The sequence below is a fragment of the Pongo pygmaeus genome, chromosome 6, assembly GCF_028885625.2.
Source record: "Pongo pygmaeus isolate AG05252 chromosome 6, NHGRI_mPonPyg2-v2.0_pri, whole genome shotgun sequence".
NCBI lineage: Eukaryota > Metazoa > Chordata > Mammalia > Primates > Hominidae > Pongo > Pongo pygmaeus.
This window is the reverse complement of record NC_072379.2, coordinates 149,194,032-149,221,647: the sequence shown is the minus strand read 5'-3', so window position 1 is coordinate 149,221,647 and position 27,616 is coordinate 149,194,032. Positions and strand designations below refer to the sequence as shown.

At 49.9% G+C, this 27,616-nt stretch overlaps 2 protein-coding genes across 5 annotated transcripts in view; one reads left to right on the top strand and one right to left on the bottom strand.

The window, feature by feature from the left end:
- The window catches only part of LOC129040111 (SCO-spondin-like), a 49,215-nt gene extending 35,474 nt beyond the window's left edge, over positions 1–13,741 (top strand). The window contains 2 exon segments of the mRNA XM_063667975.1: positions 9,190–9,429; positions 12,515–13,741. Of these exon segments, the coding sequence (XP_063524045.1) occupies positions 9,190–9,429; positions 12,515–12,638 (364 nt within the window). The 3' untranslated portion in view covers positions 12,639–13,741.
- LOC129040110 (V-type proton ATPase subunit e 2) lies at positions 8,791–22,756 on the bottom strand. Of its 4 annotated transcripts, none has more exons than XR_010127016.1 (5): positions 22,479–22,756; positions 21,009–21,056; positions 17,860–17,972; positions 17,563–17,672; positions 16,099–17,453 (listed from the first exon to the last, which is right to left on the bottom strand). XR_010127016.1 is itself a non-coding variant. In XM_063667974.1 (4 exons), exons 1-3 carry the CDS (start codon positions 22,670–22,672, stop codon positions 17,879–17,881), a joined length of 336 nt encoding a protein of 111 aa, XP_063524044.1. In that variant the 5' UTR covers positions 22,673–22,756; the 3' UTR covers positions 8,791–10,955; positions 17,860–17,878. The 4 variants fall into 4 exon arrangements, 2 of the variants coding, with proteins under 2 accessions (XP_063524044.1, XP_054350006.1); XR_010127015.1 differs by having other exon boundaries at positions 17,563–17,622; XM_063667974.1 differs by lacking the exons at positions 16,099–17,453; positions 17,563–17,672 and adding an exon at positions 8,791–10,955.
- Positions 22,757–27,616: the final 4,860 nt, after the last annotated feature.

Genomic DNA, 27,616 nt, shown 5'->3' with positions numbered 1-27,616 from the left:
TTGGAGAATAACTTGACTCTTTCAACCGATTGCCAATGAGAAACTTTAAAATCTACCTATGACCTGGAACACCTCCACCCACCCCATTTCAAGTTGTCCCACCTTTCTGAACTGTCACGTGTGTCCGTAGAGAAGACCACCTAAACAGGTTTTGTGTGAGCAATAAGGCTGTTTATTCACTTGGGTGCAAGTGGGCTGAGTCTGAAAAGAGTCAGCGAAGGGAGGCAGGAGAGAGGCAGCTTTATAGGACTTGGGTAGGCAGTGGAAAGTTACAGTTAAAGGAGGTTATCTATTGTTAGCAGAGGAGGGGGTTACAGGGTGCATGGTGGGGAGACCATAAGACTCATTATCCAAAAGAAGAATGTCACAAGGTCAATTAATCAGTTGGGGCAGGGCCAGAACAAGTCATAATGTGGAATGTCATAAGGTTGGTCAGTCAGTTAAGGCAGGAGCTAGCTGTTTCACTTCTTTTGTCGTTTTTCAGCTACTCCAGACTTCTTGGCTCCTGCAGGCCATCTGGACATATATGTGCAGGTCACAGGGGTTACAATGGCTGAGCTTCAGCTCAGAGGCTTGACATTCCTGTCTTTTTATTTATAAAATATAAAGTTATAAGAAAAGATAAAGAAAATATCAGTTTTTTCTGGGGATTATGGGGGTAGGGGCGATGTTTCTCAGGACTGCTTCAAGTATGACCAGGGACTGCATGGACACCTTAAAGAAAATTTTATAATGAGTTAGTCTAGTAAGTTTCGGGTCTAGGGTGCATTTCTACATAGCTAACAAGGTGCCAGTTAGCATATTTTTGAGCTTGGAATTGCCCTAGTAAGTTCTCTAAAAACAGTAATCAGGCATATTAGCTTTAATGTAGATGGCGATGAGTTTTTAGGCCGGGGAAGGAATAATGTTTTACATACCAAAGCTTTTTGTCCCCATTTTCTGTCATATGAATGGGATTCCCTGTTGTTAAGCCAATGATCTATTATATTACCCTTTTCCCATAGGTGTGAGTGGTTGTCTGAATGGAGAAGTTCAATAGTTTTGATTGTAGAGCCTACGCAGGAGACATAATAAGTAAAATAATCTTTGTCTCCTGGATTAAGCTAAGGAAGAATGAATTTTCCATGATCTAAGAACCACTTGCCCCGAGTTGGAAAAGACTGGGAAAGCGGGTTTTTAGAAGAAGAGTACGTGGGGGTCATAGAGGAGAAAGAGAAATACTGGCCTTCTGGAGTGGGGGCTGGAATACTAGCGGGTGTGGAGGCATTGGTTATTTCCTTGGCTGTTTTGTCAGCATAGGCATTTCCTTTAGCAATAAGATCAGTTGGTTTCTGGTGTCTTTACAGTGAATGACCCCAGCCTTGGCCCGCAAGAGAGCAGCCTTAAGGAGGGCCTTTATTAGAGAGGCATTGATGATGGAAGAGCCCTGTGTGGTGAGAAAACCTCTTTCAGTCCAAGTGGCAGCATGGTCATGGAGGACGTGGAAAGCATATTTGGAGTCAGTGTAAATGTTAATGTGCATTCCTTTGGCAAGAGAGAGTGCATGGTTTAAAGCAATCAGTTCAGCTTGTTGGGAAGTAGTGGAGGGAGGAAGAGCAGGAGCCTTGACAATAGAGCTATGGGACACAACAGCATAACCAGATTTAGCTGGCGAGATTTGGCTGGGTTTAGAGGAACTGCCATCAATAAACTAAGTGTGGTCTGGGTTTGGGATTGGAAAAATAGAAATATGAGGAAAGGGGGAAGATGCTATGTGTATTAGGGAGATACAGTCGTGTGGCTCAGGGCTTGTGATGGGTGCTAAGTGAGAAGCTGGGTTGAAATCGGGCCCATGGGCAATAGTTACTGTTGGGGTTTTAATAAAGAGTGAATAGAACTGGAGATGTCGAGGGGCAGATAGTAAGTGTGAAAAGTGTGAGGAGGATATTAATGCTTGAAGGTTGTGAGAACTGTAGAGGGTAAGTGGAACATAGCTTGTGATTGTGAGGGCTTCTAGACGTATTAAAGCAGCAGCTGCCACCGCAAGTAGACATGAGGGCCAGCTTAGAACTGTGAGGTCAAGTTGTTTGGATAGAAAGGCTATAGATCGTGGGCCTGGCTCCTGTGTGAGGACTCCAGCAGCACAGCGTTGTATTTCAGCTGTGTGAAAGGAAAAAGGTTGAGACGAGTCAGGCAGTGCCAGTGTGGGAGCTGTTTCTAGGGCCTTTTTGAGAGAATGAAAGGAAGAATGGGGAAAGGACTTAGGGTCTACGGGATCAGTTAAATCACCTTCAGTGAGCTTGTAAAGCGGTTTGGTTAGAATGGCAAAGCTTGGTACCCAGAGTTGCAAGTATCCAACAATGCCTAAGAAGGAAAGGAGTTGTTGTTTGGTGGTCGGGATAGGGGTCTGGGAGATTAACTGAACACGGTCTGCAGGAAGAGTGTGTGTATGTTGATGGAGAACTATGCCGAGATATGTAACACTAGGGGAAGACATTTGAGCCTTGAAGGGGATACTCAGTACCCTTTTGAGTAGAGGTGTTGAAGAAGTAGGATAGTGTTCTGCTGGGAAGACTGGTAAGAGGGGCTGCAAAGAAGAAGGTCATCAACATATTGAATAAGGTGGGAGGCAGATGAGCAGAAAGAAAGTCAGTCATGAGAGAGGGCCTGACCAAAGTAGTGTGGGCTGTCCCTGAAACCTTGGGGTAGGACAGTCCAGGTGAGTTGCTGGGACTGGTGGGTGTCGGGGTCAGTTCAGGTAAAGGTGAAAAGAGGTTGGGAGGAGGGATGCAAGGGGATGGTAAAGAAGGCATCTTTGAGGTCGATAACAGAATAATGAGTTGTGGAAGGGGGTACTGAGGAGAGGAGAGTATAGGGGTTTGGCACAACAGGATGGATGGGAAGGACAATTTGATTTATGAGGCAAAGGTCTTGAACTAACCTGTAGGACTTGCACGGTTTCTGGGTGGGTAGGATAGGGGAGTTGTAAGGAGAATTTGTAGGCTTTAAAAGGCGAAGGTCTTGAACTAGCCGGCTTCTGGACAGGTAGGATAGGGGAGTTGTAAGGAGAATTTGTAGGCTTTAAAAGGCCATGCTGTTAACAGGCAAGTGATAATAGGCTTCATCCCTTTAAATCCTGCTGTGGGATGGGATACTGGCGTTGAGCAGGGTAACGGTGATTAGGTTTTAATGGAATGGTAAGGGGTGCATGGTCGGTTCCCAGAGAAGGAGTAGAGGTATCCCACACTTGTGGATTAAGGTGGGGAGACACAAAGGGAGGATGTGAAAGAGGCCTTGAATTGGGCAAAAGGATAGCAATGAGGTGTGGCAGTAGCCTAGGAATAATCAGGGAAGCAGATAATTTGGTTAAAATGTCTCAGCCTAATAAGGAAACTGGGCAGGTGGGGATAACTAAAATAGTGCATAAAAGAATGTTGTCTGGGTTGGCACCAGAGTGGGGGAGTTTTAAGAGGTTTAGAAGCTTGGCCGTCAATACCCACAACAGCTATGGGGGCAAGGGAAACAGGCCCTTGAAAAGAAGGTAATGTGGAGTGGGTAGCCCCCATATCAATTTAAAAGGGGACAGACTTACCCTCCACTGTAAAAGTTACCCGAAGCTCGGTGTCCATGATGCTCCAGGGGGCTTTCCCAGGTGATCGGGCAGCATCAGTCTTCAGCCGCTAAGCCAAGATCTGAGAAGCAGTCAGCCAGAGAGCTTTGATCCAGAGCTCCAGGGGCCCTAGAAGTGGCTGTGATATTAGTTGGACAGTCCGATTTCCAGTGGGGTCCCACACAGGTGGGACACGGCTTAGGAAGAATCCTGGGCTGCGGGCATTTCTTGGTCCAGTGGCCAGTTTTGCGGCACTTGAAGCAAGGTCCATGAGGAGGATTTAAAGGAGTAGCTGGAGGCTGTGGTTTGGTTGTTCTGAAGTTTTTGTGTGCTGAAGGCATGGCTGGGGTTTGTCTTACAGCGGAGGCAAGCAGTTGCAGCTCTGAAATGCGTTGCCGCTTGGCTGCCTCTTTATTGTTGAACACCTTGAAGGCGAGGTTGATTAATTCCTGTTGTGGGGTTTGAGGGCCAGATTCCAATTTTTGAAGCTTTTTTCTAATGTCAGGAGCTGACTGGTGATAAAACGCATATTGAGAATAAGATGGCCTTCTGGCCCTTGAGGGTCTAGGGCTGTAAAGCATCTAAGGGTAGCCGCCAAGTGGGCCAAGAACTGGGTTGGGTTTTCATCTTTACCTTGAATGGCTTCTTTAAGCTTGTCACAACTAACAGCTTTGTATGCTGCCTTTTTTAGCCCTGCAACTAGGCAAGAGACCATGTAATCTCACCTAGCTATACCTGGGAAGCCTGTCTGGTATTCCCTTCAGGGATCATCTCGGGGAACTACCCTGATGCCTTCTTGGAGGTCTGGCCCATGATGCCGGCAGGTGTCCGTGTGAGCATGGGCTAGGGTATAAACTCGTTCCCGCTCATCTGGGGAGAGGGGAGAGGTCAGGATGGCATTTAAATCACTCCAGGTTAAATTGTAGGACTGAGTCAAATATTGGAATTCCTGTATATATTTAGTGGGGTCTGATGAGAGAGAGCCCAGATGCTGACTGATTTGGGAAAGGTCTGAGAGAGAAAAAGGTACATGAACCCTTACTATGCCCTCAGCTCCAGCCACCTCTCTAAGAGGAAACTGTTGGGCAGGTGGGGGAGAGCTAGTCATGGAATGAAACAGCCAGACTGAGGGTGAGGAGGGGAGGTGATAGAAGAATTATAAGGTGGGGGAGCGGAGGCTGAGGAAGAATTGGGACTTGATTCAGCCTGTCAAGGAGTGGCCTGGGGAGGGGGAGAGAGGTCAGAGGGGTCTGCAGAAAAGGAGGATTCAGAAGACTCTGAGGTTGGGGTAGAGACTGAAGAAACGGACAGGAGAGAAAGAAGAAAGATTTGGGATGAGTTGCATTGGGAGCAGCAGCTAGGGAGGGAATGAAGTGTAAAAAATGCCTGGACGTAAGGCACCTCAGACCATTTGCCCATTTTTCCACAAAATTTATCTAGGTCTTGTAGGATGGAGAAATCGAAAGTGCCGTTTTCTGGCCACTTGGAACCATTGTCGAGTTTGTATTGGGGCCAAGCGGAGTTGCAGAAGAAAATAAGGTTCTTAGGTTTTAGGTAAGGTGAGAGTTTAAGAGGTTTTAAGTTTTTAAGAACACAGACTAAGGGGGAAGAAGGAGGAATGGAGGGTGGAAGGTTGCCCATAGGAAAAAGGTAAGTTCAGAGAAAAGAGGGGGTAGAGACACGGAGAGAGGGGTGTGGTACTTGCCACCCAGGGGAGGTTGTACTTGCCACCAAAGTGGAGGATCAAAGCAGGTGTCCCCACAGTGATTAAACACCTCTGGAATGCAGGTGAATAATCAGGCAGGCGTCCCCGCAGTGATTAGACACCAAGGGAAGACTGTCTTCCCGAGTCCGTGACCAGCACCGGAGTTTGGAGTCCACAGATAAAACGTGTCTTCTCTGTCTCTACCAGAAAGGGAAAGGAAATGAAGGGAAGGGAGAGATTGAAGGGTGATGTGGAAATTGAAAGGAGAAAGAGGTTGAGGGATAGCGAGAGAGGTTGGAGAAGAGAATAAAAAGAAGCCACTTACCCGATTTAAAATTGGTGAGGTGTTTTGTTTGGGCCGGTCTGAGGACCTGAGGTTGTAAGTGGATTTTCTCATGGAGCAAAGAGCAGGAGGACAGGCGATTGATCTCTGGAGGGAGGTCCCCCGATCTGAGTCATGGCACCAAATGTCAAGCACCTCCGTGTGAAGAGACCACCTAACAGGCTTTGTGTGAGCAATAAAGCTTTTTAATCACCTGGGTGCAGGTGGACTGAATCTAAAAAAGGAGTCGAAGGGAGATGGGGAAGGGGTTGCTTTATAGGAGTTGAGTAGGTAATGGAAAATTACAGTAAAAGGTGGTTATTTATTGTTAGCAGAGGAGGGGCTCACAAGGTACATGGTGGGGAGATCATAAGTCTTATTGTCCAGAAGAATTTCACAAGGTCGATTGATTAGTTAAGGTAGGGCAGGGACAACTCACAATGGTGGAATGTAATGTTGGTTAATCAGTTAAGGCAGGAACTGGCTGTTTTACTTCTTTTGTGGTTTTTTGGCTGCACCAGACTTCTTGGCTCCTGCAGGCCATCTGGATGTATGTGTGCAGGTCACAGAGTTTACAATGGGTGAGCTTCGGCTCAGAGGCCTGACATGAACCAAATCAATGTACATCTTAACGTGTATTTGATTGATATTTCGTGTCTCCCTAAAATGTATAAAACTAGGCTGTGCCCCATCCACATGATCTCAGGGTCTCCTGATGACTGTGTCATGGGCCATGGTCACTCATACTTGGCTCAGAATAAATCTTTTCAAATGTTTTACAGAGTTTGACTCTCCAGTGACAGTAATAAGGGTTAGAAATACAAATATATGAAACCATAATCTATATATCATTTTATAACTGCTTTTTAAAAAAGCTAAGCATTATACTTTTTAGTTTTCACTGTTGGCATATGTAGTTCCAGTTCATCATTTTAATTATCTTATAGTATAATACTCCCTTGTACGAATAAACCACTGTTTGTTATCCATCTCCCTATGAAGGACCCATTAAATTGTTTTCATTTTTTTTTTTTTGCTACACAAATATCATTGTCTATGTCTCGTCACACATATGTACAAGAAGTTTTCTAGGATAGACACCTAGAAGTGAAGCTGCTTGTCTTTGGGTCTGAGGTGTTCACCTTGGCGAGGTATTGCTAAATTGTTTCTCCAAACTGGTTGCCTCCATTTGCACCCCTACTTACATTTCCCCCATCCTCCCCAGCCTTTTGTGCTGGCAGACATAACTTGCCCATCTGATGAGTGTGAAATGTCTCATTGCGACTTTAATGTTCATTTCCCTGATTACTAATGGGGCTAAGTATATTTTTCACCTACTGACTGGCCACTCAAGTTTCCCTCCTTGTGAGTTGCTGGGAATATACATGCCAGTTTTTCAATTGTATTTTTCAGATTAATTTGTCAGTGTTGTTTATATAATCTGGATGCCAATCTTTCATAAATATGTACCACAACGATCTTTTCCCAGCCTTATTTAGAAAATTATTCCCTTTTCTGATGTCAGGAAGTCACTTTCTTATGATTTACTTTAAACACTTCGACATTTTGCTCTTTGGGGTTAGGTCTTTGACCTTCCTGAAATTTATTTCTGTGCATGATCTAAGGTAGGGCTGCAGTTCTTCTTTCATGAAGTAAAGGGTTCAAATTTGCCCACTTTTAAAACTTAGGTTTGTCATGTTGTTTAAGTATGAGTTCTTTATATATTCAAGATACAAGTCTTTTGACAGATATATGCATTACAAATAGTTTCTTCCAGTTTGTGGTTTGCTTTTCATTTTTTTAACAATGTTTTTTATTTATTTTTATTTATTTTTATTTTTATTTTTAGATGGAGTTTCGCTCTTGTCGCCCAGGCTGGAGTGCAGTGGCGTGATCTCAGCTCACTGCAACCTCCGCCTTCCAGGTTCAAGCAATTATCTTGTCTCAGCCTCCCGAGTAGCTGGGATTACAGGCGCCCGCCACCACGCCCGGCTACTTTTTGTATTAGAGACGGGGTTTCACCACGTTGGCCAGGCTGGTCTCGAACTCCTGACCTCAGGTGATCCACCCACCTTGGCCTCCCAAAGTGCTGGGATTACAGGCGTGAGCCACCACGCTCAGCAACAATGGTTTTGAAGAGCAGAAGGAGAAATGAGGCTGTCTGATCTTGCCCTCTCTCCCCACTTCCTTCTTCCTTCCCTTTTCCTGGTACTAGATTCACTAGGATTAGGGGAACTTGTGGCCAAAAATATATAAAGAACTTCTATAAATCAATAGGGAAAAGACCAAAAAAAGTAATAGAAAAGCAAGCCAATGATTTGAGTAGGCAAGTTAGAGAAATGGAAACCGAAATGTCCAATAAACAGGTGAAGAGTGAAGCTTAGCGGCTATTACGGAAATGCAAGTTAAAACAAACTACCAGCCAGGCGTGGTGGCTCACGCCTGGAATCCCATCACTTTGGGAGGCCGAGGCGGGTGGATCAAGAGGTCAGGAGATCAAGACCATCCTGGCTAACACGGTGAAACCCCATCTCTACTAAAAATACAAAAACATTAGCTGGGCGTGGTGGCGGGCACCTGTAGTCCCAGCTACTCGGGAGGCTGAGGCAGGAGAATCGCTTGAACCCAGGAGGCAGAGGTTGCAGTGAGCTGAGATTGTGCCACTGCACTCCAGCCTGGTGACAGAGCAAGACTCTGGCTCAAAATAAATAAACTATCATTTCACACACTTCTGACTGAAAACATTTAAGAAGATGAATAGCAAATGAAGTCCAGAAACTCACACAAGGTTGGTTGAGTGTAAATTGAAACAATCATTTTGGAGAGAAATTTGGCAATCTCTTGTAATATTAAAAGCTCTTTGACTCCTAGATATATATCCTAGAGAAGTTACAGCAAATGTGCACAAAGACATATAAAAGATGCTTACTATTTGTTAATCTGGAAGTAACACAGGGGTCATCAATAGGCGGGTGGAAAAAGAAAGTGTATATCACTAATGAACTAGATCTATATGTAACAGTATTGTATCAGTCAGGTGTGCTGCAATAATGCTGCATGACAAAACACCCTAAAACTGACTTATAACAACAGGCATTTAATTTTGGTTAGTGTCTGCATCAGCTGGGCTGTATTAGTCTGTTTTCACACTGGTGATAAAGACACACCTGAAACTGGGGAAAAAAGAGATTTAATTGGTCTTACAGTTCCACAAGGTTAAGGAGGCCTCAGAATCATGGCAGGAGGCAAAAGGCACTTCTTACATGGCAGCGGCAAGATAAAAATGAAGAAGCAAAAGCAGAAACCCCTGATAAATCCATCAGATCTCTTGAGACGTATTCACTATCATGAGAATAGCATGAGAAAGACTGGCCCCCATGATTCAATTACCTCCCCCGGTCCCTCCCACAACACAGGGGAATTCTGGGAGATACAATTCAAGTTGAGATTTGGGTGGGGGCACAGCCAAACCATATCATGGGGTTTGGCCAATCTAGCCCAGGATTGGCTCGACTTGGCTCAGGTCATTTTGTGATTAGTGTGCTCCTCACATTTCACCTTTTCTGGGCCCAGTAGGCCATCCAGGACATGTGCAAGTCAGCGACACTACAGGCAGCTCTGGGAGCCAGTTTATATACCAACTCCTGATGGTACGTCCAGCCTGCTGCCAAGGAAAGAAGCCAGTGCTGGCACCTGGAAGGCGCCTGGCGTGTATGGGAGCACCAAGAGCATGGGGAGATGCACTGCAGCAGCCAGCACAGACCTACAGTCTGTTATCACAGTCTCGCTCTCTGTAATAAGGAGGTTAATAAGGTAATAAGGCGGTTACATTGCTGTTTTAATTTGCTTTCCTTGACTAAATTATGTTTAACATCTCTTCATGCTCAAAAGTCTTTTATATGTCTTCTTCTGTGAATTCTTTTGTGTCATTTGCTCATTTATCTACTTGTATGGTTTTTGCCTTGAAGAAAATGTAAATTTTAACTTAGTTAAATGTATGAAGTTTTATCTTCATAGCCTCTGGATTTCTTTCTTTCTTCCCCTGAGATAGACCTTCCCTATTACATGATAATTTTAAAAATTCTCCAGTTTTTTTTCTAGTACATTTATAGTTTCTTTCCATTTTGTATTTGTTTTGCTGCTGGGACTCTGGACACTGTTCATTGCCCTACTCATCTCTTCCTTATGTATTTGGTTTGCTATGTTTATCATAGTCTTTTTTTTTTTTTTTTTTTTTTTGAGTCAGTCTCACTCTGTCGCCCAGGCCAGAATGCAGGAGCACAATCTCTACTCACTGTAGCCTCAACCTCCTGGGCTCAAGTATTTCCCTTACCTCGCCTTCCTGAGTAGCTGGGACTATGGGCTCACACCTCTACACACACCCGGCTAATTTTTGTATTTTTAGTGGAGACAGGGTTTCACTATGACGCCCAGCCTGGTCTCGAACTCCTGGACTCGAGGGATCCACCCGCCTTGGCCTCCCAAAGTGCTGGGATTACAGGTGTGAGACACTGTGTCTGCTGTTTATCATATTCTTAATTCCTGATTGTAAATTTATTTCTGGACTGTTATTTTCTCCCCTTGAGTGGTCTGTATGTTCATGTGCCAGCCCCACTGTTTGCATTTCTGTAGCCTTGCAAATGGTATCTTTATCTTAGACTTTTTAGTATCTGGAGTGCCAGTGTCCCTCTCAATGCTCTGCTTTTCCAGGAATATCTTGGTTATTTCTTACGTGTTTGTTTTTCCCAGAGGGCTTTAGAAACAGCATGCCAATTCTAGTATCTGCTTCCTCCCCCCATCCTCCAAAAGCATTTGTGTTTTTACTGAGAAGATGTACATTTATACATTAAAGACATTTGACAGGAAACACAAAAATACAGATACATAAGCAGGCCCCAGGTATTTTTCATAGTACTTATTCGTCAGGTCCTGTCTCACATATAAAAGCACGCAGGGCACTTGCCACCTTCTCTTCCACAAAGTGTACCAGTGTGGTGACCATGACAGGAAAAGAAAAGGGGAAGGAAGCTGAGATCCTGGCAGAATAAAATATGGCATGGAATTAAATAGTAATATGTAAATATAATGAAATTAATAGCATTTATCGACCAGATAAGCACTTTAGTCCATTATCTCAGTTCATATTCACAACTTCTATGAGGCAGGTGCTACTAATATTATCCTGATTCATCAATAAAAACAAAGCTCAGAAAGATTAAGTCACTTTCACTCAACTAATCATCAGTAGAGCTGGAATTTGATCCAGTTGTGTAGGCTCTGCACTCTCAACCTCCAAGCTGAGCTGAGCTGCTCAGTGAAGTTAAACTGCTTCTGGGAGTCTGGGTAGAGAGAAAAAAGAGAAATATGTTTGCTGAATCAATTGCTGCCGGCCAAGGGCCAGGCCTTTGCACCTGGCATCACAGCTGACTGAAGCTGCAGAATCTGCAGGAATTCAGAGCCTGGGGCTCCTGCTGCGTGGGACACAGAATGGGAAGATGAAGTCACCACCCCAGTGTTTCCCAGGGTCTTTGTCAGAGGACGAAATGCTGACATTTCAGGAGGGAGGAAGACCCTTGCTGCTATCATGGCCCTTAATCCTAAGGTTAGGGAGCCAAGGTGCGGGTCCTGTAGGGGTCTGAGAATATCCATCCCTACCATGTCCGCCCACCCTGCGCAGGGAACCGCCTGCAGGGAGAACACAAAGTTCCACTGGGCTCGGGGCAGTGCCGGAGCTCCCTGCCCCCGGCCTCCTGGGAAGCACCAGCTCGCAGAGGGACCAGCTCATGCTGGGATCAGTGCCTGCTCTGATACCTGGTAGTCCCTGGCAGCTTGGGGGCTTCCTTCTTGCTGGGGTGTGGTCTCCTGGTCAGAAGGTCCAGTCCTGCTGGGGAAGCCAGCTGAAGGCACTCGGCTCCCCTCAGGGCCTCCCAGGCTCCTTTCCCAAGGATTTCCTAAGTTTGGAAATCCCTTGAGGGGTTGAGGTTCTAGAGAAGTGGTTTCAATGGTAGGGGTGCTTCCCTAGGGAACATTTCAAAATGGCTGGAGACACTTCTAGTTGTCATGGCCAGGAGCAGGGAGAGGGGTTCTGCTAGCATCTGGTGGGTAAAGAGAGGGGGTGCTGCTAAGCATCATGGGATGCAAAGAACAGTGCCCTCCCTTGCTCCCCCTTCCCCACAAAAAAACCCAAAGAATTATCTAGCCCAAATTGTCAACAGTGTCAGGCCTTGGACATCCTGTCATCAAGGGCTTCAGTTAGCATCGAAACCCTTGGGAGCTGGTTTAAAATGTGAAGTCTAGAATCCTCTAAACCCATAGGGTGCAGTGTGGGACCCAGGAACCTGTACGTTCAAGCATTCCAGATTATTCTATTACAGGTAGACCATACTCCACATTGACAAGTAGCACTGCAGGCTGCACCCGGCGCATGATTCCCGAACTCTGGCCCTGTGTGGGTCTGCCTGTGGCAGAGGCAGCTGGAGAGCTGGCTAAAGCCCCAGCCTCCTTCATCCCTGGAGGTTCTCTTGTAATAGACATGGCTTCCATCCCAGAATTCCACGGGTTGTTTTGTTTGGCTTGAGTGATTTTTTTTTTTTTAAGTTGACAAAAATTGCATACATGTAGGTATATACCATATTTGGAAATGTGTATACATTGTGAAATGGCTAAATTGAGCTAATAACAAATGCATTACCTCACTTTTCATTTTGTGAAATCTACTCTCATCAATTTCCAGCATACACCACACTGTTGAGCACTTTGTCACCATGGGCTGCACACTAGGTCTCTTGGACTTATTCCTCTAGTCTAACTGAAATTCTCTATCTTTTGACCAATATTTCCCCAATGAGAGAGTCGTATTTAGATTTGCTAACCCAGTATGTGGCCTAATTCCACACAGGACTCTGGTCATCTGCGCTCATCTTCCAGTGCTACAAGTCAAGCAAAACTGTGGTGCCTGCCGGCTGATTTCATTCCCGGAAGCCCAAAGCTTTATCAGCAGGTCACTTCCAGCACACAGATAAGGAGATTAGCCACGCCTCTCACTTCACCTCCAGCTCCTCACTTTTCCAGAATTATCAACTATCCTATTTCTGTTCAAAGCTGCCAGAATTAACTGAGGGCTGCTCTTTGACGGCTTCGGCAGGGAACGTGGACCCTATGGCCAGCAGGAGCAGCACCTCCCTCCCTCCACTAAGAATCTGTGGCATCCGTGTTACAGAATGGAATGTGCTAGATCTCTCAGGGATGTTGAGGTACGAAACAGCTCGGGAAGATGGAACCAGAAGATGGTTCGGGAAGCCTGGGATCAGAGTGGAGAACGACAGAGCTCTTCAGCATGGTCCTTTGGTTTCCCAAGCAGTGCCTGGCACCTCATAATGGCTCAATGCTCGTCATTCATTGCCACTATGAAATATTCCTGAAGGGCGTTTCCTCCAGGCTGTGGTATTGTCTGGAGAATTGTCGTGACTCCCTGCTCAAGCCTATGACTCTAGGGCCACCATCTCTGACCTCAGCACCATCCACCCCCATCGATGCGCAGACTGGACAAGGTCTCGCTGGAGACTTCATCCTGCACGCAGGTGCTGCCCTCTGTTGGCCATACTCTTTGTGTGCAGCTTAACTTTTCTTGGTTACTTTTGCTTTTTTTTTCTCAGTGGCTTTGTCCTCCGTCTCAGCCTGGCCTCCAAGGCCACTTCCCGCTCTTCCATTTGGTATGGTTCAGGGCTGCCCTGCTCTCAGTCACAGCCCATTTTTAGAGCTCTTTTGCATCGTGTAGGTTCGTGAGCATCTGTGTCAGAGGCTGATATTTACTGATGTGCCTCCCACATTGGAGATGGTGTTGGGGGCGTGGGTGGGGTTTGAAACTGAGAACTCTAACAGAAGTTGGGTACGCAGTGACTGCGTCCAAACCCCTGCACCAAGAGACTGGACCAACCCTAGCATGGCTTCTGGCAGCCCAAAGCGGCATCCCTGGGACCACCTGGCCACCCTTTGAGTTCCTGTCTGAAAAAGCTCAATGCTGTCAAAATCATTTAGTGTTTGTTCCTACCAACACCTGACAACAGGCCTCTGACCACCCCTTCACTTTCTTAGAGCATTTACGTTAAAAACACTTAGAGTCGTACCTCCTTCCCTTGTCCCTTTGAGATGTACATGCATGTCTGTCCAGAAGTGTCTTTCTCAAGAGGCTGAGAGCCAGTCCTTTGAAATAGCATCATCAGGAAGGATGGGGCCTGTCTCCCAGGCTCTGGGGGAGGACAGAACCTAACTTCCATCACTGCCAGCTGGCACACACAGCTGGCCCGGCCACAATAACACAGACAGCCCTTTGTAATTTTTCACTCCCATGATTCCTGAGCCCCAGAATGCCCTTTCTTGACTCCTACATTCTCCCATTAAACCGTCCAGTCCCCCTGCACAGATCTGAATGGAGCTCAGCTTCTCCCCTGTCAGTGGTTAATGAATAAGATCTGTTTTCATAGCTTTAACTAAGGTCCAGCTTAGTTCATCTTTGACAGACCCACTTACCCTGCAGGTTCCCGCCTCGGGCCTGGAGGGAAAGCCTCTGGGAGGAACACGGTCCTCACCAAAGGGTGGGAGACCAGATTGTGCCAGGGAGTGGAGTGGACATGAGCTCTGGGCCCCTCTCCTCTCTCCCGGAATGGCTGCACAGGAAGGAAGAATGGAAGACGTGAGAAAGGCCACCCTGCCTGGGAAGGAGCTGCCAGCCCTCAGCAGTCCAGAGGCTGCCCAGAGAGCAGGGAGCAGCTCTCCAGGACTCCACCTCCCAGGCCCAGAGGATGCCACCCAGGGGGCTCAGTGAGAATTCAGCCACAGCCACACACATCCCGGGAGAGTGTCTAAAGATGCCACCAATCCAACATCACGGAAGGCAAGAACCCAAAGAGCAGAAGCCGAGACGGGGAAGCAGCCATTTCGGATACATGTCCCCCATCCCAATCCTGGGCCAAAGCAGATCTTCAGCATCCTGAACCTGAAGCCCCCATGGTGGGCCTGTGGCGGGCTGGGTGTGGCTTCAGAGATGTAGCAGCAGGAACTGGCGGAGTGGTTCCCCCAGGCCCAGGGCTGACCCACAGCAACATGGGAAAATGGGCCCAGTAGGTCCCTCCTTGTTTAGCTCCTTTCGTCTTTCCAGGTCCAGCTTCACTGGGTCCACGGGGTCCCCGTCCTGAGGTCACTGTGTTTCTCACCCCCCACCTGCTCACTCACTCCCAGGCCACTGCAGTCTGACTTTACTGCCCACCACCAAAGATGCCAGCTGACCTTGACTTCTTGGGGATAGAGGACAATGGGGGTCTGTGTTACCTCAACCACTCTCTCCTGTTGAGCCTCACAGCCTCCTGAGTGACACTCATCTGGTTGTCTTCCGGCTGCCTGCAACCTCCCGGCATTCTCCACAGGCCACGTTCCCCCACCCACCCCATGACCTCACACTCCTTGGGGTTCTCTTCTGGGTTTTTCTCACTCTGAACCCCCTGAGCAACCTGCACCCCTCAGGGATCACCGGTTATTGATGCTGATGGCTCCAACTCTGCATCCTGCAGCCTCATCTTCCTCCTGACCATCCACCCCACCCATCCAGCCACTACCAGCACTTCCACGGGGTGCCCTGGACACGCACGACTCAGCAGGAAGCAAAGGAACACCTCAGCTCCCACAGCCACTCTCAGACCTGCCCCTACTGCACTCCCCACCACAGGCAGCCTCAGTCTCTATGGGTCACAGCCATGCAGCTCCCCCCTCACTTCTCTGTCCTCACCACTTCCACCAGGGGCCCTAATAAAGATGTCGAACCAGCCTGCCATCCACTGTGCAGCTTGTAGAGATAATGCTAGAAATCCACTTGGCCACGTCATGGCCCTGCTTTAAATCCCTTTCACGGTTCCCATGGCCCTTGGGATCCATCCAAGCTTCTCAGCTGGCTTTCCACCCTCAGTGCTCTGGTGCCTCCACTGTGCGTCTTCCAGTCCCGCCCCACCCTCCCGACCCTCCAGGGAAGTTCTTTCAGCTCTGCCCTGAACTACAGGCTGGGCTGGAGGGCTGGGCTCCCTCTGCCCACTTCCCCACTGGCCCTGCAGGGAGACGCAGATCCCAGCCCTAGGCTGTTTCATGAGGCAGGCCTTGGAGCCGCTGGCGACCTGCTTCACTGCACAGCCCCAGGAGTCCTGCACTCTGTCCTCTGGGGCCCAGACGAGTGGTGCTCAACGCTGCACTTGAACAAGTCCTCAGTCTTCCTGCCAGGCCTGGTTCTCCGCCGAATCCGGGCAGTCAGCAGGGGGCCGGATTTTCCTCCAGATCTCAGGAGAGTAGTCCTGGATGTCTGTGTTCATAACTGCAGCTCCCAGAGTCCTTCCCTGCTCCCCTCCCCAGACCCACCCACTGGAGAAACAAGAATCAGATGGGCGGGGCAGGGGACCTGCACACAGGCAGAGGCCAGGGCTTTGTCACCAAACAGTAATCTTTTCATCACCATTATTTATTATACATGAACCGGGTTTTCAGCACAAGTCACACTCAACACCCTTGCCCAACAGGAGGGGCGACGGAGGCTCAGAGAGGGAGTGTAGGAGGAGGATGTCAAAGGGAGGCCCCAGCCTGAGCCCTGAGCAGCTGGCTAGCCAGGAACTGGCATGTGAGTGAGAGGCATCCTATTCTCCTGCTGCTCCAAAGACAATGCCCGCTGAACAGGACGGCAGGCCACATCAGCAGTCCATACAGAAGTGAGGCTGGCGTTTCTTCCCCTGGAGCACCAGTGAGGACAGGCCCCAGTTGGGAGCCAGGCAAGGTTGGTGAGCTCTGTGCTAACCACACCGGGAGTTAGGGTAAGCGTGAGGGCAAGGCTGGAGAGGCCCGGGACCCCTGCGTGTTGCTTCCCACTCCTGCCAGGCTGGCACGCCCCCATTCTTCACCATCCCTAGCACAGGGCCCAGGGCCGGGGGCAGAGGGCAGGGCTGGCTCAGAAGCAGGGCTGGCCCGTCCCATAGCGCCACTCACACTGCCCCTTCCCCTCTCTCATCCTAACTCTGGTCACTTAGATGCTGCCATGAGAGGCTGTGAAATCCACCCCCACTGCAGCCCAAGCCCCAAGTCAGAGCCAAACCTGCACTGTGCTCAGACCGACAGGCTGCGGTCGGGGCAGGGAAGACATCTACTGAGGGAGGTCCAAGTGGGAGGAGGTGGAATAGGATATTCGGAGGAGACACAGCAAAGGGCGCCAACATCTAGGACTGAGGCCATCTGGACCCACATGACTATGTTGCTTTTTGTGTGTGAATGTTTCTCTACTTCAACATTTTCAGAAATTTCACATCTAGATGTATCAGAAAATTAACAATTCCATGCCAGAGAAAAGGCCTTGCCTACAACCCAATAGAGGCCCCCCAGTTCCCAGCAGGGTGGTGGCAGAGCTGCTGACTGGGCACCGACTCTCCAGCCTGGGCCGGAGTACCCTCTCCATGAGGACACGTGTCCTCCTCAGGATGGGCTGAGTCCTGGCATCTGCCTCGTCTGTAAAGGGAAAGACCCCACCCATACCAGCTCCCCAGCAGCATCTCCTTGGGAAAGAGGACAAACTCCAGAGTAGTGCGGGTATTGCAGCAGGACATCCCCTCGGCCCTGCTGTGCCCAGGGCTCCCCAGGGCCCGGGCTGGCTAAGAAGACTGGGAAGACTTCCAGGAACCAGGCAGGTCCTGCGGGTCCGGGTCTCTGGGTATCAGCAGGAGGGAGCTGGTGACCAGACACAGTTGTGTGGGGGAGGGTCCGGACAAAGGGGTTGTCAGGGACAGTGGAGCCACGTCATTCCGAGAGCTGGGCACCTGAAAAGCACATCACGTGGAAGGGTCCCGGCCTTGCAGTGGAGACTCCGCTGCCCCCAACTCTCCTTGGAAATCCCCCTCAGCCCTGCCCAGATGGTCCTCAGCTTACCTTCTCCCTCCCTCCGTCCAGGTTAGGGCCCAGGTTAGGGTCTTGCCTTGGGGTGAAGCGCTGTGAGGATGGGGGAGGGGGGTGCTGGGAGCGTGGTTCCCATTTCATCCCTGGCGGCCAACACAGGCCAGGCAAGAAGGGAGTCGATGTTCAGTCCCCTCCCCACCTTTTTTTCCATGAAGTAAATAGATTCCTGAATCCCAACAAGAACTCTAACCACAGCCTTGTCTTTCCCCTCTTCCCCACCCATACCCCTCGCCCACAAGGTACCTGCCCCACCCCTCGTCCACACAGTACCTGGGTCGGGGGCGGCGGGTCACTCCCACAGGAAGCGCACGTACCAGATGGTCTCATTCTTCAGCTGGGGCCCGAAGAGGGGGTTCAGCTGCGCCAGGATGGCGATGAGCCAGCTGCCAGGGACAGCAAAGCATGGTGAGCCTGGCACAGAAGGGTCCTCCCACACCCAGGGGAGGCCTCAGTCAATTATTTTGGATGCGGCCAACCCAGCAGATGGCAGGGCCTGTGTTCCCAGGGTGAAGAAGGGCCCAGGGAGCCATCCACACTTCGGCAGGTGCATGGGGTTGGTATGGCACTTCTGGGTTTGGTTTTGGTTTCATTTGATGTTCGGTAGATCTGTAGGATCCCCGAGTTGGGGCTGACCCTGGGGTTAGGGAAGAGGGGAGGCAGCCTCAGGGGTGCTTTGGGAGTGATTCCCAGCTGTGCCCTCAGACACCTCTGTCCAGGCTCCCCCAGGCTCCATGCACCAGGGAGCGAACAGGGCGGGCCTGGCGGGCAGCACGTCAGAATCACCTCCTCTTAGGAGAGAGAAGGAACTACCCCAAGACGTGAGGAGCTGACGGGTCAGGGGCCTCCTGCTCAGGCTGCTGCCAGGCCACCTCTGTTCTTCAGGCAGAAAACCCTCAGGGACCTGGCCCCACCTGTTATCACTGCTGGGCGTCTGGGTGGCTGTCTGGCCCCATCATTCATGACAAAGCTCCCAACTTCATTTGCCACAGTAGTTAGTAGGTCCCCACGCTCTGCCAGTGCCTGACCTGGAAGGGCCCCCCACGACCACATCCACACTGCTTTGTCTGTTTCTGCAGGAAGGATCAGTATTTTCCCTCTTTGAATCCCTCATAGTAGGTAGGAGGACCTAATGCCCAGGAAGCCATCAGAAATTGTTACCTCCTTTACATCAGCGTTCTCTCTGAGTTTATGTTTTGTAAATATAATTTCTAGGCATAACATTTTCTTAGAATGGCCCCACCTTTCTACCTGTATGCATCCAATTTGCAGTGTGTTTTCTGTTTCCCGTATGTTGATTCGGTTGGTATTTGGGATTACCCCACATCTTGTGTAGACCCCGTCTCCCCCACCCTCCCAGCCACCAAACCCAAGCCCCTCTGAGGCCCTGCCATGGGCAGATGAGGATCTTTTGTCAAGCCCTGAAGGACCTAGAAATAGCATTAGAGAAAGGGCCTCAGAGATGCTCTGTCCAGGAAGAATTTTGGAAAAAAAAAAGTGGGTTTAAGTTAAACCATGTGTTAATAGTCATCATTATTTCTAACAAGTTTAGTTTTTGACAGTAGGAGGGCTTATACATTTCTGGGTGCAGTGGTGTGTACCTGTAATCCTAGCTACTCAGGAGGCTGAGGTGGAAGGATCACTTAAGCCAAGGAGTTCAAGCACAGCCTTAGCAACATGGCAAGACCCTGTCCCTACAGAAAATTTAAAAATCAGCCAGGCGTGGTGGCACACGCCTGTGGTCAAAGCTAGGCTGAGGTGGGAGGATGGCTTGAGCCCAGAAGGTTGAGGCTGCAGTGAGCTATGATCCCACCACTGCACTCTAGCCTGGGCAACAGAGTAAGACCCTGTCAATTAACTAATTAGTTAACAGCCGGGTGCAGTGGTGTGCACCTGTCATGTCAGCTCCTTGGGGAGGCTGAGGCAGAAGGATCATTTGAGCCTAGGAGTTTGAGACCATACTGGCCTGGTCTCAAGACCCCATTTCAATCAATCAATCAATCAATAAAACATAAGGTGAATTAAGAGAATTGGTTAATAGGAATAAAGAATCCATGACCTAATCAGATAAAACAATTTTAACTATGATAACATCAAATCTGAAATCAATGAAGTAAATTTTTTGAAAGTGGGTTTTGTCCTATGTATTTTGAAAAATTTGGCAACCCTGGAAAATATTCCAGTTGCTTTCAAAAGAATCTGTTACCTCTTAAAGAATGAGCATCTCATCACTTTACCTGTCCTGTTTTGATTATTCTGAATTAAGAACACCCAATGATGCCAAGCTTAACCCATAAAAATAATGTACAAGACATAGGAAGATGGGAAACCCAACAGCCTTAATGCAGCTTGATTAACCATGAGACAGGCCTCCCCGCAAACTAGAACTTGAACTTAATCTCTTCGTTGGCAGCCAGGATCATCTAAACATGGAGCAATGTAACAGCAGGATTGGGATGGATGTGGGGGCAGGGTCTTTTTCTTTTTCCTTTTAAAAAAATTTTTTAATAAAGAGGGATTGGCTATTGTGAATGACAGTTTTAGCAAGAGACTAAACAATAGACACTGAGGATCTGGAAACTGATTTCCTCACACTGTCCAGGTACTCGAGTCCCTTGGAATGTTCTTCTATGTCCCCAGGGTACCTATCCCAAGTTTGATGACGTACTCTCACCTAGTGGTTGTTTTTTTAGAGTTGGAGTCTCACTCTGTCGCCCAGGCTGGAGTGCAGTGGTGTGATCTTGGCTCACTGCAACCTCCGTCTTCCGGGTTCAAGCGATTCTCCTGCCTCAGCCTCCTGAGTAGCTGGGACTACAGGCACGTGCCACTAGGCCTGGCTAATTTTTGTATTTTTAGTAGAGACGGAGTTTCACTATGTTGGCCAGGCTGGTCTCGAACTCCTGACCTCGTGATCCGCCCGCCTCAGCCTCCCAAAGTGCTGGGATTACAGGCGTGAGCCGCCACGTCTGGCCTCTCACCTAGTGGTTCTAAGATGGCTGCATTCCAGTCACCTGGGGGCATTCATGAACAACAGGAATTCCCAAGTGCAGATCTCAAGAGTTGTAATTTCATGGGTGTAGGGTGCAGCCTGAAAACTGTGTTTGAACAATCACTCCAGGTGACCCAGTCAGGCACAGACAGCACTGAGGTGGCCTGCCTCCTTCCTTGCCCAGGTCAGAAAACTACAGCCCATGTGGGCCAGAACACTGGGGGCAGAGCCAGATCCAGAGCCCAGGGTTCATGACTTCTGGCCCACTGCTCTCTTTCCCATTCCACACCACCTCCACTCCTGTTGTTTTATAGGTTCAGCCTTTCAAGAGGCATTTACTACCAGGACAGAAGGAAGAGCAGACTAGGATGACGAGGAAAGGAGGGAGGACAAAGGAACTGGCTGATTTTGAGCTGGGGAGAGTAGTACTTACAAGAGGTAACAGCAGACGGCAGTGGCGACCAGCATGGTGATGATCACTCTGCAGCAGAAGAGGACACGAGTCAGGACAAATGCAGCCAGCACCTCACAAAGCCTGGCCAGGACCAGAGCAAGAAGAGCTCCTGGTGTAAGCTCTTTTCCATTGGCCTTCCTGATGCCTCCTGGACACAGGAGGCTGAGTTCTACTCAGGGTAAGAATAGCAAGGCAGAAAATAAAAACTGAAAGTGTCACCTCACAGAGAGGCCAACCTTGACCACATCCAAGTTGCCTTAAGAATCCTTCCCTTCATCTCCCTTCTCTACCACCCAATATTTCTCCATCTTAATGCAGAGATGTTGCGGAAAGACACTGCACAGAGCTGCGTTTGTGGCAACCCACCAGGCAGTGGTCTGTGGAATTCAAAATTCATGGAGCAAGGGGAAGGAAAACAATAGGCTAGAAGACAGGGCAAGAAGCAGGCAGACTGTGAGCCAGTTCTGAGGCCCAGTGAGTTGTTACAAAGAGAACAGGGACTCTGTGTGTGTACTCAAAGAAGACCAGAGACAGAAGCTTCAAGTGCAGCAAGAGAAATTTCAGTCAAACTGAAGCAAGAAGTCACCAAGATTAGCAGGAGACGCAAGACACGAAAATGGTTTACGAAGTGAAGCTGTGGGATCCTAAACCCTGCCTGTCTTTAAGAACAAAGGCAGCACTCACATGTCCAAAAGGCCTTTGGGCAAAGCTAACTCTAATCCAAACGAGGCCCTTGATCTTTGATCTAAAGCAGTGCAAGCTGGTGCTGGAGACAGGAGCACTCGATCCCTTTTTCAACATTGCTAAGCAGGTTGTGCCAGTCCTGGCTGGGCACTGAGTAGACAACGGTGAACTGGACAAACTCCAGCCTCTGGGAACATGCAGTCAAGGGAAGGGTGCTTTGTAACTGAAGATAATATGAAGCAGAAACTGATGAATGGCGCAGCAATCTGCTAGAGGACCTTCGAAAAATAACGCCAGCTAAACTTATCCCATACCTACAAAGTGCCACGCACTGGTAGGTATTTTAAATGCTTTATCGCAGGTCATCCTCACAGCAGCCTTTTAAGGCAGGAGTCGACATTATCTCCATTTTACCCACGAAGAAACTGAGACTTGATATTGGCTCTAGGTCACGCAGCTAGCAAGGAGTGGAGAAACTGCGTCAGTGCCCACCTGTGCCCTTTACTGGCTGCAGGAGGGGTGACAGACATCTCCAATGTCACTCTCCTCTTAACCTTCTGGATATGCCCTCTCGCCCCGCCTCCTGCCTGTTCCCGGCTGTCAGAGACCCAGGGCAGAGAGACCTCAGAGGTGGCGTCCGGGGTCCTGGCGTCCCTCCTGCGGACGCTCGCTGCAGAGCAGGAAGCCGCCGCCCCGGGGCGGAGGGGCGAGCCGGGCCAGGGGGCCGGGGTGGAGAGGTCTGCTGGGCCTGCGCGCCTTCCTTACCCGCGGTTGGGTCCCTTCGGCACGAACCAGGGCCCGGCGATGCCGATGAGGCCCCAGAACGTGGTGAAGATGATGACCGGGAGGGCGAATGAGTGCGCCGTCATGGCCGGGTGCAGGATGCCCAGGCGGGATGCAGGGCCGAGCAGCGGGCGCTGCAGATGCGCGGGTCCCCGGCCGGGCAGCGCGCTGAGCATGCGCAACAGGAGTCGAGCGCCCGAAGCGATCAGCGGGGCCGGGCCGCGCACGCGCACCTCCTGACCCAGCCCGCCGCGCTGTCACTCAGGTCCTGCCTAGGAGCCCACTCGCTGATTGGCTGAGCGGGCCGCGAACAGAGAGAAATGCCGAGGTTGAGGGGCGCGGCTGCCCGGGTTCGGCGATGGGTTATAGGGTCCGCGTCCGCCCCGCGTCCGTACAGCCAACGTCACGCCGCATTCTTATTTCCAAAGACCTCTGGAGCTTGGGGTCCCACCCCAGCGATCTTTCGGGGCGTCCTGTGCCCGTCACGCGCCGCGCCGGCTCGGCCCGAAGCGCCCTGCGGACCCGCAGCCTGGGCCGCCCAGAACCTGACGGCCCCGCGGGGGTCAGACGCGGGAGGAACGGCCTCGCTTTCAGAGACGCAGTGAGAGGCCGGTCCCCGCCGTCCCTCTGGCCGGGTGCTCAGCACGCGTTCTTCTCACTCCCAGGACGAGCCGAGCGGCGGGCGCGGACCGGGGCTTGGGGTCGGAGGCGGCGCAGCCAGAAAGGCGCTAGCGGCGCTGAGACGTTTGGGGGAACGCGGGGGCTTCGCGTCTCGGTGGCGGGAAGCGGAATGAGGTTGGACCGGCCGGGCCGGCGTTCAGGGGCCCGGCGGGAGGCGGAGGGCTGGCGTCCTCGCGGACATCCATCTGCAGCGAACCAGGCAGAGGCTTCGGGATTAGATCCCTGACTCCTTGCGTCAGTAGCTAAGGTTTGTTTAAATATAAAATGGGATGGCCCTTCTTACAAGGTTGCTGGAGGATTAAATGAATAGGCATGTGGAAAGCACCTAGCATAATAAGGCTCGGTAGTTTCTTCCATCAGGGCTGGAAGAGACCACGGAGCCTGCTTTCCTCCTTGGGCGTTTGGAGCTCACATATCCCTTCTTCTCTGGCGATCAAAAATCCCCATCTTCTGTAGAGATCCCTTTTACAGATCAGTGGCCTCCAGGCGGTATCTCTAGCAACAAGTGCTACCCCAAGCAGCCGGCCACACATATTCCCTGGCTTCACGACATAGGGAGGGGCAGTCCCCACGTGATGCGGAAGGGAAATGTGCCTGTGCTTGCACTGACCCCGTCAGCCATGTGTGCTCCTGGCTGTTTTCCGAAATCAAGAACCAGTTACATCCGCCCTTCTCCGTTCCCTAGTTGAAACCTCCCTATCCATCCTTTCAACATTCATGTAAGTTGGAGGTGGGCGTGGGATGACACCAAACTGTTAGGTATAAAATACCACTCTAGCCTTCGAGGGGTTTCTACAGTAAGTTGAGGAGTGATATATTCTGGTAAAATCATAATGCTGGACAGCACAGTTCTAAGAGCCCTGTGATCAAAGTAGCCAAATGCCCATTATGAGAATTCAGAGGGTGGAGAAATCCAGGAAGACTCCCTGGAGGAGGTGAGATTTTAGCTGGATTGTAAACAATGGTTATTTTTCTCATCCAGAGTGTGTACATTGTTGAGAACACTGGCCTAGGATAAGGGTGCACTTGGCATCCAGGAGATAGAGTTAAGAGGATGTCCATACAGGCCTTCAAAAAATCACCACGAGGGCCGAGCGCGGTGGCTCACGCCTGTAATCCCAGCACTTTGGGAGGCCGAGGTGGGCGGATCACGAGGTCAGGAGATGGAGACCATCCTGGCTAACACGGTGAAACCCCGTCTCTACTAAAAATACAAAAAAATTAGCTGGGCATGGTGGCCGGCACCTGTAGTCCCAGCTACTCTGGAGGCTGAAAGGAGAATGGCGTGAACCCGGGAGGCGGAGCTTGCACTTGCAGTGAGCCAAGATCGTGCCACTGCACTCCAGCCTGGGGGACAGAGTGAGACTCCGTCTCAAAACAAAAAAAAAAAAAAAAAAATCACCACAAAAGTTCTGTAGCTCAAAAAAGATGGACTTTTTGAATTTTGTTCTGGAAAAACAAATCCTCTGTAGAAAATGACAGCTGTAAAGTGAAATGTATTTCCTTCTTTGCCTCTGCTCCTTTGTCTTGGCTTTGGCCAGAACCAAAAACATTGCTGAGTCTGAGCAGCCACTCATATTAGCAGCCTGCGGCTCTTACTCTTTTCCTTTAATGTCTTTGATGTTTCATTTCTGTCCTAATTTGCATGTGATTGCCTGTGTCATTTGTTTGGCAGCTTTGTGATAGTCTGAGGTCCAAGAAGGGATTAAAACCAGGAACTGGCTCCTTTTCCAACCACTAAAGCCTCATCTGGGCCCACAAGCCCTGGCTGTTCCCTGGAGCGTGACTGGAAGATGTGAGCAGCTTTGTGCTGGAGCCCCATTTCCATGGGTAAACTGTTCACGTGATCAAACAGCTCCCCAGAGTTCCACAGTACCACATATTTATTTTCTAGAACTTTGTTTTTAGCTGAAAGGGATCTTAGAGGCTAAGGCAATCCTATCACTTTACAGGTGATAAAACTGAGGCCCAGAGAAGTGAAGTAACTTGCCTAGGCCCACACAGCTCATCAGTAAAAGAGCCAGAACACATGGCCGAGGCTTCTCCTTCCTAATCCAGTGTCTCCTCCACACTCCCAGCTCACCCCTAGGGTTTGTGCCCAGGCTGAGGACACTATTTTCAGAGGCACTAATGTGAGGCAAAGGGCATGTTACCAGACACAGCCCCGCCTACCCCAGTCCCCTGAGGTGGAGCTGTGCATTCCGCCGGCTTCACGGTTCCCCTCTGCCCTGGTAGCTTCTGGTTGGCATTGGCACCACTGACTGCTCTGCCACGGCTCCTCAGTGAGTGCTTCGGGTATGACTGACAAGTTTCCATGACATCTCCCAGGGAGTGGGGTCCTGATGTTGGTGACATCTATATTATTCATCTTTTCATAAATTTGGGGCTGATGAATTCCTAGAAAGGGTAGAAGCAGAAGAAGCCACTGAAAGAGGCTCTTTAAAACTTCCCTGAATCTCCCCCAGTGCGAACGAACAGGAGCCCCAGGACGCTTGAAGGCCCTGGGAAATCACACCTCAGAGCCACAGACGCATCCTAATGCTCTCTGCAGACAGGGCATGTGTCGGAGGTGAGGACAACAGCTCCAGATGTCTCTGTCTTTGCAAATAAGGCCTGTGACATTTAATGATGTGACCACCTACCTTCTACCCATTGTTCTGGTGGCCATGAGTAGAAGGAATTGTACCAGGATGTGATAAGAAGGAATAAGGAGCTGGGAGTCTTGCTGGGTGAGGACCTTGGCCCCTTGCTTGCTTGCCATCTAATAGGGGCACTCCTGGCCTGTGGGGTCAGGGAGAACTAGACCCAGAGCATGGGTGTCTCTGTGACTGGTTGAGCCTGTTTTTCCTTCAAGGGCCTCTGGCAGCGGGAAAACATATGACAATTGCACTGTTTTATCAGCCGTTGGCACTCCTGAAGTTGCCCTGAAATAAACATCCCTACCTGTATGCCAGGCCCTGCCTGTTTGTGGAGCTCTCTTAGGTTTACAACCTACCCCACTGTCCCAAATTGATAGGATGAGCCTAGTGCATTAAATGGGTGATGCAAGTCAGGCTTCAGGACTGACACGGGTCTATGTGCACTCAGTGTGGGTTAAGGGGCACTCGGCTGTCTTTCTCCCTGCGGTGCATGCTGCTGCCAAACCAGAGATCACTTGTAGACTTGAAAGGGAACATGAGCTTTGGGTGAAGGATTCCCAGGCCCCAACAGAGGCCAAAAAGCTACCACTCAGCCAGGTAAGCCTTGATGGAACATCTCTTCCACAAAGATCACCATGTTCATTGAGCCTTTAGTGCCTCCTGGGCTCTGATCAACCCACGAATCAGTATCTCCACAGCACTTCTGTGGTTTGGATCCAGGTTTTGTACTTCTGTTTCCTGCCTTTAGGATAGGAGTTTGGGTAACCTGTGAGAAACACAGCCACAGTGTAAACCTCTTGAGACAAGCTACACTGAGGGGACAATCAGGGTGAGGGCAATCCGGCACCGTGGCTATGTCAGCTCATGTGTGCTCTTTCAGGAGGACGTGTCTCACAGACAGATCTTCAGCTCTGACATGCTCGATCTCACAAGCCCTTTTCTGAAACCTCCATCATGTGCTTTCTGATTCTCTACAGGCAGAAGGAAAATAAAGTATGCATTTTATGATACAACTCAGCTTGGAGGGATTAAGTAGAAGGTCCTCACTGCACCTCATGGCAGGCTGCTGACGGCAGATATTTAACCAGAGGCCCACTCAACCGGGCAGTCAGGGAAGGGTTGGCTCCTGCTCTGTCCAGCTGTCTTCATAAGGGACCCTGTGACACTTTTTATAAAAATGACTTTGATTTCTGCATAAGAAGGCTTCCCAAGCTTGCTGTCTAGCAGTGGCTGCTGCAGGGAATTATTCACATGGCAGCAAGAGAGCCCTGGCTCCTTGGACCAGGACATTCCCTTTGTGTGTGTTGGAATGAGAGCAGGAAGAGTGCTGGTCAGAAGCCCCTCCCCAGGGCTCTGGGACTTCAGTGTTCTCAGACCAACTGGGCCGCTCCTCTGAGCTGGGATGCTGACCCACACTTGGCCCCAGCTCTGGCATCCACTGGACACTGCCTTATCCGTCGTCTCGCTGGGGCTGGGGGCTGGAGGCTGAGCAGGTCACACTGAACAAAAGCAATGTGTCCCCATCACTAGGCTAACATCTGAGTTCTCTTCCACAGAATTTGGTAACAAAGTCAGAAATGAGACTGAAGATGATTCTGGAGGCAACTGGGAACCCCCCCAGAACGATTCTGCAGGCTTCTGGGAAGCTGAAAAACCCCAAGGCCAGACTGGCCTCTGAGAATGCCTGAGTCCTTTCGATTCCACTGGAAAAGCCATCCATCTGTGCTAAGTGTGTGGAGAGCTTCAAGAGCCATACGGCCCTGGCCACCCGTGAGCACAGCCACGTGGGGGAGTGGTCCT

What these genes read in the sequence shown, in the direction of transcription:
- LOC129040110 (XM_063667974.1), bottom strand. Translation starts at nt 22,672, where the DNA reads ATGCTCAGCGCGCTGCCCGGCCGGGGACCCGCGCATCTGCAGCGCCCG. An exon ending in CCGAAGGGACCCAACCGCGG is followed by an intron (nt 21,057 to 22,478) that starts GTAAGGAAGGCG and finishes CTTCTGCTGCAG; the next exon opens with AGTGATCATCACCATGCTGG. An exon ending in GCCGTCTGCTGTTACCTCTT is followed by an intron (nt 17,973 to 21,008) that starts GTAAGTACTACT and finishes TGTCCCTGGCAG; the next exon opens with CTGGCTCATCGCCATCCTGG.